This window comes from Gasterosteus aculeatus, chromosome 8 (assembly GCF_964276395.1).
Source record: "Gasterosteus aculeatus chromosome 8, fGasAcu3.hap1.1, whole genome shotgun sequence".
Classification (NCBI taxonomy): Eukaryota; Metazoa; Chordata; class Actinopteri; order Perciformes; family Gasterosteidae; genus Gasterosteus; species Gasterosteus aculeatus.
In genome coordinates this window covers 18,804,864-18,827,134 of record NC_135695.1, presented here as the reverse complement: position 1 = coordinate 18,827,134, position 22,271 = coordinate 18,804,864, and the positions used below count along the sequence as shown (strand labels likewise).

General features: G+C 51.8%; 2 protein-coding genes across 6 annotated transcripts in view; one reads left to right on the top strand and one right to left on the bottom strand.

The window, feature by feature from the left end:
• The window catches only part of npl (N-acetylneuraminate pyruvate lyase (dihydrodipicolinate synthase)), a 64,619-nt gene that overhangs the window by 14,687 nt on the left and 27,661 nt on the right, over window positions 1-22,271 (bottom strand). The window lies entirely within an intron of this gene.
• Window positions 244-21,219, top strand: LOC120824482 (uncharacterized protein C1orf21 homolog). 5 transcript variants are annotated; one of them, XM_078108567.1, is made up of 6 exons: window positions 244-416; window positions 9,966-10,095; window positions 16,467-16,552; window positions 17,950-18,017; window positions 18,619-18,679; window positions 19,807-21,219. In XM_078108567.1, the coding sequence occupies exons 2-6, from the start codon at window positions 10,005-10,007 to the stop codon at window positions 19,852-19,854; spliced, it is 354 nt and encodes a 117-aa protein (XP_077964693.1). In that variant the 5' UTR covers window positions 244-416; window positions 9,966-10,004; the 3' UTR covers window positions 19,855-21,219. The 5 variants fall into 5 exon arrangements, with proteins under 5 accessions (XP_077964693.1, XP_077964691.1, XP_077964695.1 ...); XM_078108565.1 differs by having other exon boundaries at window positions 397-745; XM_078108569.1 differs by lacking the exon at window positions 244-416 and adding an exon at window positions 2,419-2,682.

Below are 22,271 nucleotides of genomic sequence, written 5' to 3'. Positions count from 1 at the left end.
TGAATGTTTGATTATTTAACTGACAGTCGGCTGACTGCCACATCCAATCAGCACGATTGAGAAATGTCCACTATGCAACAAGGTGTCTCTGTCTGGAGGAAGTGCTCATCTCAGCTCATTTAATAAGGTTAAACAAAATCGCATGGTCCAAAAGTATCAGCCGCCTACCTCCTTTAAGATAATGTGTTCTATCATATCAGTGGATTAATTATTCACAGCAATACAATCCGCACAGCTGGACGAGGTGGAGCTACTTCGCACCGAGTTGATTAAAACGCCAATAACCACCTTTCAGTTGGACATTTGTACTTCACACCAGCGAGAATGAAGTGATTGAACGTGGTGACGGAAACAAAGAAATTAAACGATACTGTGCCGATTCCTGCTCACGTGCTTCCCTTCGGATCGCCCACAAGGTAAACACCAGGAGCTCGTGGTGGGTCTGTCTCGTTACGGGGGGCCAAAGTGAGACAGCAGCTAGGGGGGGGGGGGGGGGTTGGACGTGTGTGTGTGTGTGTGTGTGGTGGGGGGGGGCACTCCTCGGCAAGATGGCTGCATTGCTGCGCGCAACAGTGGCATCCTGGTGAAATGACGCAAGCCGCAGTTTGCGTGCGGTCCTCGAGGCTCTGAGCTCCCGCGCCGCGCAGATCCCGCCCGCCCCAGCAGCCGGAAGACTGACCCCCCCCCCCCCCCCCCGGCGATCCACCCTCCTCCCCGGTGGACCGAGGCGAGCCGGTTCGTCTGAGTAAGTACGAGCGCGGGAACGACTTTTAGTTCACCGATCTCCCGGAGAGGTGCCGCGGACCCCCCCTTCATCCCCCCCCCCCCCCCCGGGTCACACTCGTGGCTCCTTTTTCTCCGTCTCTCTTCTCGCTCCTGTCTTTTGTTGTTGTTCCCTGAATGCACCGTGATTACCCGCCGCCTTTCCTCCCTGCGCGCGCACGGGGCTTCGCATCTCTCGGTGTGTTTGTTTGTCTTCTCCCCGTTTGTTGGGTGGTCGCTCGCTTTAACCGCAGTCAAAGCACGAGCGACCACAACGGGGGGGGGGGGGGGGGCATTCAAAGCGATACGCGTACGTTTCTTTCGTGTGTGTGTGTGTGTGTGTGTGTGTGCGCGCGCGTGCGTGTGACCGGTCTCTCGCTCGGACAGCGATGGCTCGGGCGCATTTGAAATTTTCCACACATCCTGGTCTGCTGTGCCACCGCTATATGCCCCCCCCTCCCTCCCCCTTTTTACGGGTGGAAATTAAACTGTATGTCTGTATGTATGCATGTATCCCCCCCCCCGCACCCCCCTGGAACAAAGCGCCCCAGTGTCTCCATGCAGCGCAGCTGGACACAGCTGTTGAGAGGGCTCCTCGCAGCTCCCATGGCATCGCCTCCTGGTGACCACCACGCTCGTTTTTTCTTTCTTCTCTTTCCAAAGTACTAAAGGTGTGTTGCTCATTATTCCGATGAGGCGGCGTGATGACGATGACGACGATGATGATGATGATGGTGGTGATGATGGTAGGAGAGTCACGCAGCCAGAATTAGATTTGATGTGCACACTCATTAACTAAAACTCAGCCCCGAGTCTGCTTCAAATGCCTGCCTGCTTCCTCAGACAGACACACACACACACACACCATCTCTCACACACACACACAACATCACCATTGGGACGAGGTAACTTCTACGTTTAAATGTGCCATATGGCCGTTGACTGCTGTGGATTTCCCGTGATCACCACCAGACTGCTGCATCCAGTCGGTGTGTGTGTGTGTGTGTGTGTGTGTGTGTGTGCGTGTGCGTGCAGCAGCCGTGGTGTTAATGTAGGTTGGTGTGTGCCGGCGTTTACAGAGCGGAGCGTCCTGTCACCGGCGGCTTACATCAAGGTTAGAAGTTATGATCGCGTACCGGCAATCCTGTGAGTGGATGTGACGAGCCCCGCCCCCCCCCCCCCCCCCCCCCCCTCCCCATGGCTACTTCATTTATCTTTTTGTCTTCATCCATCTGCCCCCCACCCCCCCTCACTTGCTCATCACAGAGAGAATTGTGTGTGTGTGTGTGTGTGTGTGTTCATGAGCCGGTTCCCACATATGGCTCACGGTTTCCGGTAGCTATCCAAAGAAACTGAAACGCACTCCTCTCCCCGTCCTCTCTGTCTCTCTCACCGAGGCACGAGGATCTATTCTTAGTCCCCCCCGTCCTCCCCCCGTCCTCCCCCTCGTCCCCTCGATCATCGTCATCCGCCCCAAGGGCCTGCGTCCACCTGCGGCCTCTTCACCTTGAGTTGATGAACGGCGGGGTCAGGCGACGTGCTTCGGCCCCCTTGTCCGGGTCATGATTCAACACCTGTGATGTCACCGTGTGAGGAGGTGGAGGGTTTCCATGGTTACCAGGATGTCTTCTCTGCCTGTGTATGTGTGTGTCTGAGAGAGGGAGTTCCCGTGGCCGTCTCTGCGTTTCGTCCCTGGCGTCGCGCTCTCTGACCGGCGGCCCTCAGGTGTGATGAGCTCGTCTATATTTCCGGCGCCAGGAAGCGCGAGGCGAGCGCAACGCGATCCCTCCGGGCTCCGGGCAGTTTGACCGACCGCCGGGTCCGCCTGTAACCGAAGCTCCAGCCGCAAATGCTGCGACGGCGGGAAAAAAACAACAACTAAGAACTGCAACTTCGTTCTCCGCTGCTTGGTGATTTCAGGTTTGTGTGTGTGTGTGTGTGTGTGTGTGTGTGTGTGTGTGTGTGTGTGTGTGTGTGTGTGTGTGTGTGTGTGTGTGTGTGTGTGTGTGTGTGTGTGTGTGTGTGTGTGTGTGTGCGCGCGCATTGCAGTCGACGGGCAGATCGTAGGCTTTGAGCTATTTCTGCCATCGGTCTGCTTTTGTGACTGCTCGTCGTTTGAGTCAGCAGGCGTTGGCCGTGCAGCCCCGCTCGCTTTATGAGCGTCCCGCCGATGAAGTGGCGCCCCCCCCCCCCCGCCCTCCCTCCCCCTCCACACACACACACACTCCCTCCACCCCGGCGGCCTTTTACAGGGCAGTTTGCACTCGGTGTCCAGTTGGTACACGGAGCTGCTGCTGATTTTAGCTCGTCTCTTGTCTCTCGTTCTCACCCTGAAGTGTGTGCACGTTGTCGGCCGTCAGACAGAAGGTTTCTCTGACACAGAGAACAGAGACGGAACCTTCGGTTAAGGCCCAAATATTCTCATATAAACCGATGGGGACGAAAATGAAATCAGACCTTCTGCTTTCTGCCGTTTGCTGTTGAGTATTGGGGGAGTTTGTGTGACGTTTAATGTAAACACCCAGGAGAACTCTCTGCAGCGCGGCAACAAAGAATCTGGTCATGAACTGTTTTCTATTTTTTTTTGGGGCTCCAACTTACAGTTGTATATATATTATAAACATTATCTATTTATTCAACTTGCCTAGTTTGTATAAACCGATGCGAAAAGCCCAGATCCTCAGCTGTAAGTTGACCTGAAATGCCTTTTTTTTTCGATCAAAACATGACGACTTTGGTCTCGGCTGATGCAAAACCGCCGTGTGCTTCCTCGACCCTTTTTTGGCCATTGCTGCACGCAAGACACATATCGATGCTGTGGTAATAATTTCAGTCACATCACCCGGTACAGCTGCTGCTGCTGCTGCTGGCGGAGTGTGAATTATAACAGCCTTACTTCAAGTGTCATTAGTCTCTGTTGGATGGAAGGTTTCCCCGCTGTGTGTGTGTGTGTCACAGTGCCGGATGACAGACGGGGGAGCAGCGGTTTGCATGTGAAAGAACATGGTTGTTGAGACGCGAGACGCGGCCCTCGCCTGCAGCTCTCCGCGTGAGGACGTCAGCTTGAGATTTATCTCCTTTGGCGTTCTTCATGTTTCGCTGGCGGCGATTCGGGCGGTGAAACGTAAGCGCGTTTGACCTTGTGCGTAGGCCTACGGGCGGTGTGATGAGAACGCACCGCCTCACTCATGCTAAACCTGAATAGGTTAAAAGAAAAAAGGCAATAACAGGATAAAAAGCCCGGACGGAAAGATGTGCAGTTAGCTGTTAAATACGGGACAGGAGAAGGACGTTGATCTGGACCTGGACTTGAAGTCTGTCTTTAATCACCTGATGGTGTCGCCTCCTTCTCTTTCCGACGCCACGATGCGTTTCCTCACTTACTTATTCCTTTTTTTTTGTTTTCAAACGTATTTCACGGGCCTGTCGCCAACGTGGAACCATCTAACGGCTCTTTAGCGGCACGTGCCTCGCGCGGGCAGGCTGTACGGTTTCACCCAACAGAACAGAGGAGCGCCTGTATCCTCCTCCTCCTCCTCCTCCTCCTCCTCCACCGCCCCCACCCTGTGTGTCTACGCCCATCCCGCGCGTCCACTTAGAGACACGCAGAGACAGACAGAGGGAGAGAGAGAGAGAGAGAGACTCCTGCAGCAGCAAAACCACTCGGGAGGAGCCTTTTACCGGCCCGCCGGCCCCGCGCGCGTTTGGCGCCGCTTCCCAGGCTTGTCAGGCTGATGGACTGCTTCGACTGGGACAGGAGGAGAGGTGCGGCCGGCGCTGCCTGGCGAGAGTAAATATTATGACGCGTTGGCCCCGGCGTCGCACTGAGACTCTGCTCTGTCACAGGGAGAGGTAAAGGACTCGCTCCACACACTGCGGCGCGCGCCGAAAAAGACACCCCGCCGACGCCGTCCAGGTGTTTTTGCTTTTGCTTTTCCGAGCCGACTTTGTGTTGGGTTGGTAGGTTATTCCTCAGGGGGGGAGAAGTAACAGCGGGGCGACTTGCACGTTGAGGTGATACTATGTTTTATTAGTGGTCATAGATCCGGGTGCTGACGTGCAGCGGTAGAAAAAGAAGAACGCTGTTAATAACGTCTGGATTGCGTGCGGCTGCTTTTCCGGTTTCAGGGCACGTTGGCTCCCTTCACTGGCTCACTGGGACACTTGGACGGAACGGAGCCATCGGCAATGTTTATAAGCAGCAGCCATTCCAAGTAAAAATGTCAAAGCCAGAGTTATATCGGCCGTCCTTCCTGTCTGGTTAATGCTTTGGTTTCCCTTTCTGAAGCGGCTGCAAAGAACTTGTATTTACTTTGGGATTTGGAGTTACTGTGTCCAAGCACCAGGTTCCCCTTTTTTTTGGAGGGGGGGGGAGGAGCCCCTCTCATCCCCTCGGTCCTGGTTTTGGTTCCAACGGGCCTCCCCTTCCCTCCGCCGCCTTTTCCAGCAGTGTGGTGTTGCTTTTGCCCCCCGGCATGGACCGGGTGGAGCTGCTGGCCAGGGGAGGAGGCAGCGGACCGGGATCAGGGTCGCCCCACCCACCCCCGTGGAGTAGATTCCGGTGGTCTTGTTTGTCTATATACATTTTCTTATATATATGTTGAGGCCTCAACAGTAAAATTAGTTTGTTTCAAAGTCCCTGGTAGTCACTAATCTATATCATGACTTCTTGATACCATGACGTAAGACGACGGACTGAGATAAAGGTCTCTATCCATTCCTATGTCGCTATTATAATAAAACATGCATAAGAAATAGAGAAAAAAACAATCCACGTAAGCGCTTTACAAACAGACAGAACTTCATGTGGAAATATTGACATGGAACTCGATATCAATCAGGAACCATTGTCTCTTCCTCTTCCTGTCCGATGTTATGCACCAACCGCCGTGTCAAATTCCTTAGACGTCTAACATATTTTAGCAATAAATGTTGCTGGTTCCTCTGGCCCGCCCCCTCCCGCGTGCGGCTTTCAAGACGCCACTTCCCCCCCCTGCCGTCTTACCAGGAAGCCGAATCTCAGCCGGCCACTCCTGCTTACAGTAGACTGGTGGGAACCGATAAACCCCACAAGACAATCGGCGCCATTGCAGAAAAAAAAAAAAAGAAAGATAACCTGCTGCATCGTTGAGTGCTCTTCTCGCTCTTGCTTTTCGCTTAACCAGTTCTTCAGGCTCTGGCCTCTGGCACAACGCTGTGTTTGAGAAACCCTCCGCGCTGCACACTGCTCAGCCTGTGTGCACAGTTTGTGTTTATGCAAGCATGCATACCCCCCCCCCCCCCCCCCCCCCCCCACACACACACACACTAGGCCTATGCGGGCAGGTCAACACGCCCAGCTCCCGGCATGCAGGCACGGGCAGGCCTGCGTGTTTGCCAAGTCGCACTCATTTCAAAGGCTTGGTCATCCGCCACGCGTCGCTCCCTTTTTGGGGGCCTCAGCACGCCTTGAACCGAGGGCTGTAGCGCCGCAGAGGCTTATGTCATCGGTTAGACACACTTTAAGGTTGCTAACGGGGCGAAACGCCGTCTGGAGGCCCCGCCCCGCCCCGCCCCCTTTTAGCTACGAGACGACGGCCGACATCGTGGCATTATTTACAAACTCTAAATCAGGCCGCCGCTTTCGCTCCGGCGAGTATTTGCCCCCCCGCGATGAATGCTGAGCATCTGGAGCGAGTTGCGTGGAATCCTGAGGTGGTCGCGTGCCAGTTGGTGTTAAGACCCCTTATCCCCTTTCAGACGAGGCAATGTTTATCAGATCATGCCGGCTCAGCGTGCGTGTGTGTGTGTGTGTGTGCCAGAGAGACACACACACGGGGGGGGGGCGAGAGGTCGTTGGCTGGTGTGAGGGTCTTAGCTGACTCAGCACACTAAGCCTGTCCCATTGACACACTTCCGTGTCTACGCCCCGCTGTGGTCAGTGATGGGGGCTCTTTGGGAAGCGTAACCGTACGAAGCCGTTTGTGTGCTTTAAGAGCGCGAGTTCTATGGCAAGCGATGCAAAAGTTGTGTACCCTTTTAAACCATTCTAGTTTTCCTTCGTTGCGTTGTTTCTTTTTCTCGGTTGGGATGCAAAGTGTCTTTTTGGTAAATGTGCCTTTTTGACGCATCACATTTTGGACTTTTTCTCTATTAATACATAACATCTTTCGAGCCAAGCATCCCCCCCCAAAAAACTATTTAAGATACGAACAGGATCTCCTGAGTGTAAAAAGACACACCGTCGTAAAACTGTCTCTCTTCAACCAGTGATTTGTGTGCTGTTGAAGCAAGCGCCCAACCTCAGCCTTCTAACGGGCCGCGGTGGTTTATTTCTGGCCGTGTTCGGCTGTGTGAGAGTCGCCCTACCGGCCGTAGCTCATGTGTTCGACCCAAGTGACAGCAGTTTGGTTCACAGGATTGCCGCAGCCTGGCATTATCCCTGCACACAACAATGGCCCTGGGACGGCGGGGGCTATTTTTAGCCTGCGCCGACTCGCAATTTGATTTTTTATTTTTTTCTTCAATACACACAAATCAGAGCCCTCCGAACAGATGCCGCCCACTCAGATCCTTTTTGAAAGTTGAAAATCCATCAAGGCAAAATGTCACCGTGCGTTTCGGGAGGGGAAACTCTTTGCTAACCGAACATCGTTCTTCAGCTCTGCACGAACGCAGCGGCTCCTTTGGTCTTTGCTGCTTTGACTCTCTGACGGACGACCAGCGACCCAGACGTTCCCGGGTGTGCAAACTCGTCCTCGGCGGTGAGGAATCCTCCCTCTCCACTCCCTTACGCCGGAGGAGATTATCATTGAAACGCTGTCGCCAGACACAATGTGCCCGAGGCCGCACTAAGACCTGTGTGTGTGTGTGTGTGTGTGAGCCGTAGTTGTAGTAAGGGAGCGGTTTCACAGGCTGCCTGGAACATTCCGATAAGCTGCTTTATACACCGGGACACACGCTGCGGCCTCGGGTGACACACACACACAACCTGTGTGTGTGTGTGTGTGTGTGTGGGCGTCTCGATTCGCGGCGAAAGCCTCCTCTCACCTGTCGGCCCTTTTTGAGGGATCCATTTGTAAGCTGTGCTCCGGCTCCGTGGATGACACGTGGTACCTGGAGAGTTGAGAAAGAGCTTCTCGTAAAGGTTCCGTCATCCTCTACTGCACACACACACACACACACACACACCACTGATTCACAGCAGTATATAAAAGGATGCTTAATATACACACAAGACTTGTATTTATACATCTGATTATGACATTTTAACACACATGAATAAATCCCAAACTACAATCACGGTTCCTTTCATTAACGTACTTCTCGTTCGGATTTGTTGGCTTAAGGCGCCTCCATTTTGAGAAGGAAGCAGACTTTTATTAAAAAATTCGCCCCCCCCCCGTGGTGCCGAATCCCAAACCGCCTCCGGCCTCACTCGACTTCTTTGGTGTCAAGACGATCCTGTCTGTTCCCTCCCGTGATAACAACAAGAACTGGCTCGCCTGCTTTATTTACATTCCCAGGATGAGTCCTGTATTGTGTGTTTACGGTCATTCATGAGTCCACCCAAAGTCTGTGGAAAAAAAACCCACGTCATGTGAAATGTGTCTCTGCGTTGAACTCATGTGGAAGTACATCTGGAATCGGACTTTTAATAATCATGAGTGTTGACAGCCGCGGCTGCTTGAAAGTTCCAGTTCTGTTTTGGTTCTTGGCAGCGGACGGCAGAGCGAGTTTTAGACAAACAGTTTTCCACACTTTCAAATAGCAGCGTTTCCTATAAAAAGAGTCTCGTCTGGCAGCGTAGAGACGTCTGGCATGGAAACTCAAACCCTGATCAGACTGACCGTGAGCTCTTCCTGTAATCAACCACCGTGTATTCTCGGCGTCCGTGTCCCGGGTGACGGAGGCCGCTCAGGTGCAGCGTGTCCACTTCAAACGGCCCCAGGACGGCTGAAGGAGGGGGGGCGGCGGCGGTCCTCTGGAGCTCTCTCGGGCCCCTTTCTATCCCACCTATTTTTGCCATTATTTTCCCACCTTTGTCTTTGTCCTTTTCTAAAGCCTGTCCAGCCCACTCGGCTCTCCTCCTCCTCTCACTGATGTACCCGACCTCCAGTTTTCATTAAAGTGATCGGCAATCATTGGCTTCCGTGTGATGTGTGTGTGTGTGTGTGTGTGTGTGCGTGTGCAGTCAACTCCACTCGCCTCCCCGTTGTCCCGGAAAGTGAACCCTTCATATGTAAATATCAAATATCGCAATTTCTATTTCGGGTCACGGCACGGTTTGGTTGACCAACTCCTCCGATGGTTGCCAACGGCAACCTGACTTTCATTCTCACACTCGTGGTGGTAAGAGGGAGCTGCTTGGGTGAAGGACGCTTCAACGTTTCAATCACTTTAGAAGCGGCGTTGAGTTAATCGAGGGAAAGAGGCGGGGAGAGAGTTTTGTCGCTTGAAAGGACGAGAAGTTGTCGCCCGCGGCGACGTGTCTATCGACAACTACGGAGACGTTTTTTGGGGGGGTTTTGTTTCTTCAACCCCGGCGGGCGGCCTTCTGAAGCCAAGCGAGCCGCCATGAACGCCGCCGCACACGAGCTTCCCGGCACACGCAGACAGAGACGAGCCGGTGAACATAATGAAGCGTTTAGCTGCTAATGAGACAGATATTTCCCTCGGGAGTGAATCCTGGAGCGTTTCGAGGCTTTGGCTCTTTGTCTGCAGCACACATTCCCCCTACAGACTTCTTCAGGGGGATAATAGAATGTTCTATTATTTGTTGCAGGTAGTTCATCACATAAAACCACAAATAATGTCAGGCTTTTGTCTACGTGTGTATATATATATATATAATATATATATATATTAATATTTTTTTAAATGTAACACCAGTTGATTGATAAATCCCAAAGGTATTCAATGCTATTGCATAATGTCTCGTATGTATTTATTTGCAGGCCTACTTCTGACCAGGTAGTCTAGTATAATCAACCTCTCCACCAATAATGCCCGTCGCTTTATTTAGCCCCGTCCGAAATAATCCGCATCGCTCTCTTCCCGATTCATGTTATGACTCAACCTGCGTTCGTGGCCTCCTGAACGCCGGGAGTGAAGGCGGTGGAAGGAAAAGGCGCTTTCCGGCGGCGCCGGCGATTCGCGTGCTGTTCTGAATAAGCGTGGCATCTAAATGGACGCGGCGTCTTGTCTCTCTCGTCCTCGTCCAGGTGAGCGTGAGATGACGAGAGGCCTCAGGGTGTGAGGCCATGGGCTGCACCTCGGCCAAGCAGGTGTCGGCCGTGCCCAGCGATGAGGAGGGACACGGCAAGGCCTACAGCAACGGAGACCTCTTCACCGGTCAGTATGCGCACACACACACACACACACACACTCGCACACGAAGAGAGAGGGCTGTCAATAAAAGCTTCATGCTCCGTATCGCTCCGTTAATTGCTCGGCGTTGCCTCGTCTGCCCTCGCAGTATATTCTCGCCGTTACAGCGTTTAGTTCTCCATTTCAAACAATAACTGTCAACGCGGAGGTTTTATGGCCGTTATCTGTGTTGACAGTTCATGCAGCGCGGAGGGGAAGTTGGTCAGCGGCGTCAAATGGCGTTTCAGGGCGTTCTTGGTGTTTTAGTCTTTGGAACTGGAGAGGAAAGGAGGAGAGAAGGGGAGAGGAGAGGAAAGGAGGGGACAGGAGAGGAAAGAAGAGGAGAGGAGAGAAGAGGAGAGAAGGGGAGAGGAGAGGAAAGAAGAGGAGAGAAGGGGAGAGGAAAGGAGGGGACAGGAGAAAAGAGGAGAGGAAAGGAAAGGAGAGGAAAGGAGGGGACAGGAGAGGAAAGAAGAGGAGAGGAAAGGAGAGGAGAGAAGGGGAGAGGAGAGGAGAGGAAAGGAAAGGAGGGGACAGGAGAGAAGAGGAGAGGAGAGGAAAGGAGGGGACAGGAGAGGAAAGAAGAGGAAAGGAGGGGACAGGAGAGGAAAGAAGAGGATAGGAGGGGAGAGGAGAGGAGAGGAAAGAAGGGGAGAGGAAAGGAGGGGACAGGAGAGGAAAGAAGAGGAGAGGAAAGGAGGGGACAGGAGAGGAAAGAAGAGGAGAGGAGGGGAGATGAGAGGAGAGGACAGGAGAGGAAAGAAGAGGAGAGGAGAGGAGAGGAAAGAAGGGGAGAGGAGAGGAAAGGAGGGGACAGGAGAGGAAAGAAGAGGAGAGGAGGGGAGATGAGAGGAGAGGAAAGAAGGGGAGAGGAGAGGAAAGGAGGGGACAGGAGAGGAAAGAAGAGGAGAGGAGGGGAGATGAGAGGAGAGGAAAGAAGGGGAGAGGAGAGGAAAGGAAAGGAGGGGACAGGAGAGGAAAGAAGAGAAGAGGAGAGGAGCTTCCATTAAAGATGAATTGATTCATTGGGTTAATCCAGTGGTTTTCCAACTAAAAGGGGCCAAAGGAGCTCGAGATGAATGGGGAGATCTTCAGTATTCCGTCACCACTTTTTGTTGAAAGCATTTTTTTCATCCCAACAGCGTGCGGAAAAAAACAAATGCACCAAGAATATTTTCGTTGTATAAGCCCGTCCCGTCATTTCCTTTTGGACCGAATGATTTACATTCTGCGTCAGACGTACAGTATGCAGCTGCTGACGTAGAGCAAGAAGCAGGCGCCGCTTCGCCGTCGAGGGGTCAAGAAGCGGCGGAGGCGGGGAACCTCGGGGGTTATCCGATGGAATGAGAATCCGAGGCGTATTTCACTTTATAGAGTGATTCATTGAAGAAGAAAAAACAAACAATATCAACAGATGAATCTGTAACCGATATGATTGTAAGCGGCCGCTCTAATAATAGAACGCGGGCTGTCGAGCCGTGACGGACAGAAATGAAAGTGAAGGCCAGAGACGGAGAGAGATGATTGGTTGGTAGGGGGGAGGGGAGGGGGGTGGGGGGGGATTAACAGCGATTAAGAATATGGCTGCTAAGCGGGCGGATGGAGGCGGCAGATGACGATCCGCAGGAGGTCCTCCCTCCCTCCGACCCCTCCTCCCCCCCCTCTGAAGGCCGCCTCTCTCGTCACTCCTATCCTCTTCTAACCCCCCACCCCCACCCCCCCGCGGTTTCCTTGAGAGAAGAAGGCAGAATGACGCTCTTCCCTTTTTTTTTCTTCTTTCTCTTCGTTCCCTTCTCTCCGTCTCGGTCAGATCGCCTCTTCCCTCCCCCAGGCTCAAGGCCTCGTTCTTCCCTTCCTCCTTTTTCTCTCTATTTTGGGTCTCCCGCGCGCCCTCTTCCTCCTCCCTCTCTTCCTGCCTTCATCCACCAGTGTTTCTTCTCTCCCCGGCTCCTCTCCTTCTCATCGGGTCAGAGCCTTGTGTCCTTTCACCTCTCCTCCTCTTTCCTCCCGCTTCCTCCCATCCTGTCCCCGCCAGTGTCACTGCCGGTTGGTTACAGGGGCCCCGGACTGGCACTGCTGGGCCACTATTGTGTGTGTGCGTGTGTGTGTGTGTGTGAGTGTGTGTGTGTGTGTGTGTGCTGGAGGTGGTAAACAGAAGTGACCTGGATAGGGTGGATTATCTCAGGCCCAATGACACGCTTTCTTCACGCCCTTTTTTTGTTGTTGTTGTTTTCCTTCATCTCATCTAGATCCGGTCTTATCTTTTGTTCCTTCTTCAGGTCTAAATTCCGACCTCGTCTCCCCCCCCCCGGCCCCCCCGGCCCCCCGCGTCGTCATCGCCCTCATTCCTTCCCACTGAACTCGCCGCCCTTTCCCCGACCCGGGCCGAGCTGCTCCGCCGCGTCCGGCGTACTTCTCGTCATCGAGGCGGAAAAGAATTGTCGTTTTTTTTCTTGTCATCAGTCAGCCCGCCGCCTACACAGACGTGCAGATAAACACACATCTGTCGCTCTCCCCCCGTCACCACGACACGTGTCCACCTACTTGTGTTCGCGTTTGTTTTGTGCGTTGCACGTCGCTGTGTCAAGCGAGACGGTGCAGCCCTCTTCGTTCACGCCCTGATCCCCCTCCGACGGGATTGTCCGTGTGTGTGTGTGTGTCCCAGATAGTCAGACTAGCCCCCCCCGTCTCTTTCTCTTGCACAATAACCGGAAAAGGCCGAGCCGCGTTACACAAACACTGAAGGACGGCGAGGGAAAACAGCAACACCCTTCACAACACCACGCTGGTGGAGAGATTAGAGTGGAGATACGGTGTGTGCATGTGAAGTATCCCCCCCGCCTCCCTCCCTCCCTCCCTCCCCCCGTCCACACTGATTCCTCAAGAGCTCGTGTTGTGTTGACGAGGCGGTCCGACAGATTCAGGCCCGACAAAACAGCTGCAAAACACCCGACAGGCGTGTTTCTTTTTTTCACTCCGGGGGATTTAAAGCGGGATCGGCTGATTGGTTTCAGTCGGCTCATCAGTTCAATGGCGGCGAGCGTTCCTTCGCCGAGCCGCTGCGTGAGCGCGCGGGCCTTTCGGGAAATGTCATCACACGAACACGCGGCCAGAGAGAGGGCGGCCCGCGTCCTTGAATCGTTTCGGAGAATTACCTCGCCTTGCTCTTTAGACGCCACGAGCCCCGAACCCACAACAAATACAGGTCCTGCGTGCGGGAGAAAAACAATCGGAGGCACGGAAAAGGACGCCGGGTTTCGAGTGCGGCAAGAACAAAGGTGAAGGAGCCCGTAGCCCGGCCCCACCGACTGGAGCTGCTTACTGGTGGACGGCGCTGGGACGCTTCCCGGTGTGACGGTGGAGCGGGCCGTTCCTGGGAAAGAACGGCGAGTTCCCCCTTGTTGAGTAGAGGTCACGTGACCCAGATACTGGGAGTCGTGTTGAGACTAAACACGCAGATTTACTCAAAGGAGCGGAAGTATTTCAGGGTATTTGTCAAATGCGTTATGTACACGCAGCCGCTGTAGATTGACAACACATTTTGTGTGTGTGTGTGTGTGTGTGTGTGTGTGTGTGTTTGACTGGAGCTGGTTGCTGCTACTGGGTTTATTTGCACACTCCAGTCTTTCTTCTGCCAGTAGATTTGACTGATTCCCGACACGGCAATTCTTTTTCTGCTCCCTCAATTTGCTTTGGGCCTTTTTTGAGCATCATCATGCGACGATATCAGCCTGATGGATCAGGACGTCGGTCCTTCTAACCGTAGCGTAGTAAATCAATCACTGATGTCAGCTGATCAGAATCTTCTTCTTATAGTTCTAGTTATTCTCGTATATTTTTGTATTACTATGGCTAGAAAAGAGAATCTGCTGGTGAAAGATGTGTGAATATTGTGACAGATGGAACCAGAAGTGTGTGTGTGTGTGTGTGTGTGTGTGTGTGTGTGTGTGTTGTGGCCTGTAGTCAGAGTGGCTGAGAGGTAGGACACACAGCGGGGAGGACAGAGTGACATCGCCACAGGACCGCTCGAGCTGTTAGAACAAGCGCGCACACACACACACACACACACACACACACACACACACACACGTGTGCTCCATCGTGGTTATTACAATGAGTCACACCCGTACAAAACGCCGCTTGCACAAAAATGACACGGCCTCGTCTGGAATAGAAACACACACACACGCACGCACGTGAGCATTTGCAGCGCCGGTCTCTATTCAGAGACGAGACAGATGTCCACATCACAAAAATCACGGCCTCTGAAAATAGTCCTTTAACCCCCCCCCCCCCCCCTTCCCCCTCCATCTCTGTCCTGGAGCGAGCCCGGCCAACACCGGCGTGACGAAACACTCTTGTCGTTCCTTGTGACAATGACTGCTGCACGCGCACACAGACACACACACACACACACACACACACACACACACACAGCACGACCACTTTTGGCTCGTATCTGTGGCGGAGCGCAGTCTGTGGTGTGATGAGTGTTGATCGGCGTAAGCCGGGTCACTTTGATCTGTGTGTCCCCGTCGCATTAAAAGCTCGGTGACGATCCAAAGACATTCAGACAGTTTAACCCGTCAGGCTGCAGCCCGACGCGCCAAATCACCAGATGACACGTCCTTCGCAGTTTGCCGTCTTGAAAACGTCCACTTGGATCTGTTTATGTAACCCGGAGCGGCAGCTAATTCCACCGGCTTTTCCCCGGCGTTCATCACGATGTGGCCTGAGGTCCAAGTGTGAGGCTGATGGTGGCAGGAACGTGTGAGACGCAGAGGAAACGGCCCCCAGTTGTGTCTCCCTCCGTGTTTACGGAGCGCGTCTCAGTCCGGGGATCCTGTGTAGTGTCAGAGGGTGTGTGTGTGTCTGTGTGTGTGTGTGTGTGTGTGTGTGTGTGTGTGTGTGTGTGTGTCAGCTTGTTCAGACAAGGAACCGACACGTTTACATTCCTGCTGCAAACAGAATAGAAGAAACACACACACGCGCGCGCGGTGACGCACGTGTCTGATGTAGAAGCGCAGGTGATTCTCCAGGTGCGTCGTGTGATTAGAAGGGGGGGGGGATTAGAGGGGGAGGGGTTTAGAAGGGGGGGGTTGAACCCCTCAACACTGTTACAAAGTGGCTCAGACAGACACATGGATAAAACAGCAGCTGACAGCGGGGGGCGGGGGGGTTAAATAGAATATGTGCAATAGATCCGGTAGAGAGGTGTGTGTGTGTGTGTGTGTGTGTGTGTGTGTGTGTAAGCGGTCCAGCAGCTCGGTGTCAGGTGGGCTTTGCTCTGTACGTTGGGTTTTTCATTTTACATCCTTCACAGATTTATTTCCCGGTCGGGCCAGACACCAATGCTGCATCTGCTGTGATAAGAGACTCGATATCATCTCTTAGATTTGGGGTGTCGGAACATGACATAAGTGTTCTTTTCTGGGTTTTTAAAAGTCCCAACAAAGTGTTTCTCAAGATGTTGGACTGTGTTTATTTTTACCCGGTTAGTCATCGGCGTTTGCTGCTTCCACGGACGATTAAGTGCTAAATGGTCACGAAACACCGTTTTACGCGCGTGTCTCCACACGAGTCTTTCGGTCCGTGCGACGATCCGGTTTCACAACTTTTTCTAACTGTAAAACATGTTTCCCCTCCGTGGCTCGCTGGCATGTTTGACGCAGCACGGCCGCCACGGAGCTCCGGAACATCTGGCCAGCTGGGATTCGATGCTCCTGTGGGGGGGGGGGTTCGTGTGGAACCTCGGTCAGGTGCAGGTGCACTGCTGACCTGCTGACCTGCAGGGAAGTGTTGGCGTTCTCTCCAGTGAGCTCGTCTTAACTGTCTTAACGTTCTAAGCCGTCCCTGCAGCCTAGAAGCTGTCGGGCGGATCTTTAATCCCCTCCATCTCTCTCTCTCTCTCTCTCTCTCTCTCTCTGTCCACATGGACGCAATGTATTTTTATTTATCCTCCGTGTGCTGCAGCTTAAATAGAAAGGAGATGACTAGTTTCCTCCCACTTGAACCTCCGCTGTCATGTGCACTTTCTAAAACACTGGATCAGGTTGCAGTCATCAGATTACTCGGACACAAATTAGAGCTGGAATCGATGGCGTGGCCGTCGTTAATGTGGAAATAACGCGGTGAGGGAGTTATGACATGCTTCAATCATTTCAGTCCGTCAAGTCGTATTCACCGGGACGCACGAGATGAATCTGGCCCGTGTTTCTATGTGCGGTAGAATACATGTTGTTGCTGTGTGTTTTTCTCCTGCATCACTCGCCCTCATTTAATCTCTCTCTCTCTCTCTCTCTCTCTCTCTCTCTCTCTCTCTCTCTCTCTCTCTCTCTCTGAACCTCCCTCCTCAGACGAATACAAGATGAAGGGAGTGGAGGAGGTGAAGTACATGAGAGGGGAAGAAACCCGGCTGAATGCACGCAACCAGGAGAACCTGGTGAGAGAGACGCACACACGCACACACACACGCACACATGCACACATGCACACGTTGTCTCCTGCACATGTGCAGAAACACGCGGAGCGGTGCCTCACACGCAGGTGGCGGCGGCCCCGCTGGCTGGTGTGGAATGCAGGGGCCGACCTCTCGGTTGGTTCAACTCTTTTTTTTTTTTTTCCCGAAACCCGTGGAAAGAAATGTGGAATCGTCATTGAACAAGTCTTTGGTTTTTTTTTGGAAAAATGCAATGCAACAGCAATAAATAAATAAAAACAGTAAATCAAAACACTCTGTTTGAAGACACAAGGTACGATTTATTCTCAGCACACGGAAGGATGATCCACCCACCAGACATGAGTGTCATTTGATGCTGAGTGTGTGTGTGTGTGTAAAATCCTTACAACTACAGTAATGACAAGCGGTAGAAAACACACCATTTCCCACCTCATGTTTTACTGGATGTAACCTGCCGGCGTAAAAATGTGGTTTCCCATAACTCCCAGTTTGAAACAAAACCACCAGCCATTCACGACAAGTCGTGCAGTTCGTGAAGTGAAGTGTACTTTACATTAGAGTAAGTCAAGCTTTTTTTAAATCCAGATTTAAACACTGTAAATCTGTAATAAAAATGTAAACGCCACCGTTTGTTTTTCATTCCCATTTTTCACCAGTTGAGATGACAGACCTTTGCACACAAAAGGCTTATTTCTTAAGTCTTCTGCACAGATTTTGTTCGAATCCTTGTCAGCGAACACTTGACAGATGTGACTTATCAAGATGCTGATTAGACGGCATGAATATTACAAAACACAAGGACACAGCTGTTGCCCCGTGGCTTTATGGTTCCTCGCCCGGCCAGAAGCCGTCCAAGGATGTTGTTTTCCGAGAATCGGGCCGCGTGAAATACTGTAAATGGCACCCAGAGTCCATCACTCGTCCCGATGAAACGACGTTTTCACATTTCAGAGTGGAATCTCGCGTTTAACAACACCGAAGCGCTGTCACTTAACCGCCGTTGATTTACGTGGCTGCAGCTCGGGAACCGTCGGCATCACGGCGACGGTCCGCAGGCCACACGGAGAAGGAACCTCTTCACCTCAAGCACGACCACGCCGCGTGGTTGGACCCGGTATTGGTTTTCTACACAGCAGGTCACGCTGTGTTTTAATGTGGCAGGAAACTATACGCAGAGGCTCAAAGACATGGGGGAGGAGAGAGGGGGAGGGGGGGGGATGCTGGGTGAGGAACCGCAGGTCTGATGTGTTGTTTTGTGTGTTTGTTCAGTACTGTGGCTGTTTGCCGAGGTGAACTATTTGTGTGTTTTAACAGCTGATAAGGGGAACTCACGCTGTACGTTTGTGTGTGTGTGTGTGTGTGTGTGTGTGCGCTTTCAGGAGAAGAGCAATGTGCAGTACAGGGGCAAACCGCAGAAAGAGGTCTCTTCGGCAAACATCAAGTCCAAGTAAGTGTCCAGTAGCTGCATATCACCCACGCGTTACAGGCGGCTCCGGAGCGCCGCCGTTACAGAACACGCGCGTAGTTCCTCTTTGACGCGTAGCGGTCATGCGGCCGTGTTCGCCGGCTCCCTGCGAACGGCTCCAATAAAACCCGAAGCGCTCGCTGAACCGGTGGCCTGTTGTGATTTGGGTGAGCTGGCCCTTTAAGAGACGGTTCCGTCCAGCTTCCATTAAGTCATTACTTAGAACGGGCGTGTTGATATTAGGACGCGGGAAGTAAGTGATATGCTGCGTCTGGTTTTTATTACGCCGTGTGTGTGTGTGTGTGTGTGTGTGTGTGTGTGTGTCTGTGTTTTGTACATGTAAACAGATGGTTGTTGGTGGCTGCGCGATATTTTGCCTCTTGGACGTTAATACTTTAATAAATGATTATTTAAATTCCTTCCTCCACAGCCGTTCTGTCTGTGTGTGTGTGTGTGTGTGTGTGTGTGTGTGTGTGTGCGGGGGGTGTAATGGAAAATTCTCATGATGTATTTCTTGCCTCCTCGTCTCTCCCCCCTCCTCCCTCCCTCCTTCTCTCTTTTCTTTCTCTCTCTCCCTTCTCAGCATTCACACGTCAGAGAGCCAGCAGGAATTTTTCAAGATGCTGGATGAGAAGATTGAGAAGGTGAGGGGGGGGGGTGTTTGGGTAAGGGGGGTGAGGGAGGGGGGGGCGGGGGCAGTGAGCGTTTTAACAAAACAGCTGGGTCTTAACATTTAAAGAGACAGGCCGTACTACAACAACAGGAATTAGTGCACATTGTCGCTCAGCTTATGGGCTCCACACCAGCCCAGATGGTGGTGGTGGGGGGATGGAGGGGGGGGGGGGGGGGGCAGTGACGAGCACTTGCTGCTCTTTGTCTGGCATTTGATCTCGCCGGTAGTTCGTGACTGAAAAGGAGGTTGTAGTGAAGCGATGGCGAGTGTCTGATCGATTCAAATTTCGTGTGATGCATTTGATTTTTTTTTTTAAAAATTTCAAGCGGCCTTAAAATGAGTCGGTGTGTTTTGTGAACAACAACGTTTTTAGCCGTATTGTAGGTGTATTGCTGCGTGGAAATAACTTTCATCACGAACAACTTTTCATCTCGCGGTCTGGCCACTACAGAAAGTCCCGAATGTGCCGGAGAACATTGTGATCCATTGACGGTCCAGAAAATAAAGAACTGAAGCCCAAGCTGACGTCTTCAAATGTTTTTATTTTGACCGACGTGAGGAGATCGTGTATCCCGTGAGACCGCGTAGAAGAATCTAATGCCTGCAGCCGAGTCGCAGCCGCTTGGTTTATTGATTACGGGCCTTTAAAGCAAAACGCCAAACAGTCGCCGATTATTTGAACAATGACTGACCGGTTAATCGACTAATCCTCAATTTGCAAAGCAACCACGGCTGTCAGATAACACTAGTGGGGGCAATGGAGATGGAAAAAAAAATGTGGTGAGGTAAAAGTTTGAGGTTGCACAAAATGAAAATACAGCTGCTGAGTGGTACTTTTTGTTTCTCTCCACTTGAGAGGCGGCCTGTGTTTTTAAAGCCTTTAAATCGAGACAGCGAACAGTTAGACGAGCAAGGGGAGGGGGTGTGTGAGGGGGTGAGGGTTTGCTCTCACCCAGCATTTGCTACGCCGGTACCGGCACACAGACGAGTGTTTGTGCGAGTCAGAGGGTTAAGGATCCTTTTTAAAGCAGTTTATTTACTGAGGATACATCATCCTCTCTCTCTCTCTCTGTCTCTCTCTAATGTCTTTCCGCGCAGGGACGAGACTACTGTTCGGGGGAGGAGGAGGACGAAGACGGGACATAGCACAGAGGCCCCCCGAGATTCACCCTCACAGAGGGCCTCACAACGTGCGCGTGTGTGTGTGTGTGTGTTGATGCGTGTGCCTGCTGAATCAGTGTTTTACCAATGCGGCGTTGAGATGTTGGCAGGAGCGTGTGTGTGCGTGTGCGTGTGTGTTTTTGAACGTACGGCAAAGATAGTATTTTAATCGAAAGAAGTGGGGACGAGTGAGAGAGAGAGAGAGAGAGAGAGAGAGAGAGAAAATGGGATGAAGAGCACTTTCTTCGGAGGCCACAGCCCTCCTCATCCCTTCAGGCCCCCCCCGAGCGGACAGATGGAGGTGGCGAAGCGATGAAGGCGCAGACGGATGAAAGGAGGGAGGGATGGATGGCAGAGGACGTGACGAGAAGGAGACCGTCGGCTCCGCGTCCCTCCATCTGTCCCTCCGCGTCCATCCGGCTGTACCTGCCTGAATATTTTAACCCGTGCAACAGGACGTTGGGACTCCTGAACGTGGAGCTCCTGGTATGGACAAATGTCCCCGGCGCTGGGGGCCCGGGACTCACGGAAGGAGGCCCCTGGGGAGACGAAGGTGGTGAAAGCGGAGGAGTCGCGTAACACCGCCAGGAACTTTTTGGCCCGTCCACCGACAGCCGGGTCACCTGGGCCACGGGGGGACTGAGCGAATGGGTGCGGGCGGAAAAAGAGTGGAAAAAAGTGTGATATTTTAATAAGAGAGAGTAAGGGGCACGCCAGTGATTTAGAAACTCTAAACTACTCTGCCTTCTGATGTCAAGGACCTTTTATTTTTATTGTTTTTCGCAGCTCCGTGTACGGCCCCCTTTTTTTTTCTTTTTTTTTTCTTCAGTTTGTTTTCCTCTTGCCTTCCTTTTGTAGTTCATCAGCATCATCCTCGTCATCCTCCTCACCACAGCAGGCAGACTGAAGCTAATTCAGATCATTCGTGTCTCGACCCAATCCCCCCCCCCCCCCCCCCCGTTCATATGTACCGTAACACTGCGGATCAAAGCCGACACACACGTACATACATGGAGACTTTTATTGTTCACATCGCACACTGTCATTGCAACACACCTCAGCAAGTACAGATAAACCAGACAACCGCACACACACGCACACACACACACACACACCCCTTTCATTTCACCAGCAAATGGCAATCTGCATCATAAAGCTCTAGTTCTGCTTTGATTCAGTGTTCTCTCTCACACACACACACACACACAGACACACACGCACACATGAGAAAAAAACGGGACTGAGCTCACTTTTTTCTTTTTTTTGTTGGGTCATCTCTACCAGATACTTCCTGTTTTATTTTGGATACTTTCTTTTTTTCTATTAAAAATAAAATCAAAGAAGCTCTTACTTTGTGTGGCATTGTGTGAGTACTTGTGCGTGGCCAGAATGCTGGGTCAAGGTGTGTGTGTGTGTGTGTGTGTGTGTGTGTGTGTGTGTGTGTGTGTGTGTGTGTGTGTGTGTGTGTGTGTGTTTTCCTGTGGTCATGCAGTCAGAGCAGAGTGAAAACTCCCCCTGGCGGCACCGTATCAGTACTGCAGTCTAGTGGGTTTTATAGTTGCATGTCACCCAAAATGAAATGCATTTATTAGCATGTATTAGAATTTTATTCCCGGGTTTAATTCTTAAACAAATGGACTTATCAGAAACGGCTTATAATAGATTTAGTTCAGGTTGAATTGAATATTTAACATCTTGCTCTATTGAAGTTTGTGGAGACCCCAACCGCTATAAGGGAGAGGATATAGAACCTAAATGTGTCAGTTGTCACATCTTTAAAGGAATAACACTGTTCCTCCGTATCTGTTGGTTGAAGACTGCCAAAACATTTCCCATATATGTTTAGTTTATCCGTGTTTCCTTTCTGCTCCCTCCAAATGACCAAAATTTGTAGCACAGAAATGGTGGTTATTTTTTGTTGCAATTTTATTGTTTTATGCCTCTTTTACGGCAGAGTACTTGGGAAATCAATAACTTATATACAGAAACCATAAAAAGCTTGCTCTATATGTTTTAAATCAATTTAACGTTCCATCATGGAGGCATAACTCATTCTAGTGCGATAAGTAAAAGCAGTAATCAGATCTAAGGACACTGAGCATTTGTCCTTGCAGTGACTAAGAGAGTGACAGTACTTCTGATTAGCAAGCAACTTTCCTTCACAAATGACTGCAGTGTGTGCGTGTGTGTGCGTGTGTGTGTGCGTGCGAAACCCAACCGCGCACAATCGATATCTGCCCCTATAGTACTGCCCCTAATGTGCACCCTGTGGCACTTGATGCCATAATGCTTCGAGTGAGTGTCAGTGGTTGAGTTGATTATCACATCATGAAAGTAGTCAGTATTCTGGCCTTTTTTCCCCCCCAACTGTCTCAAACCAAAACACACACACACACACACAC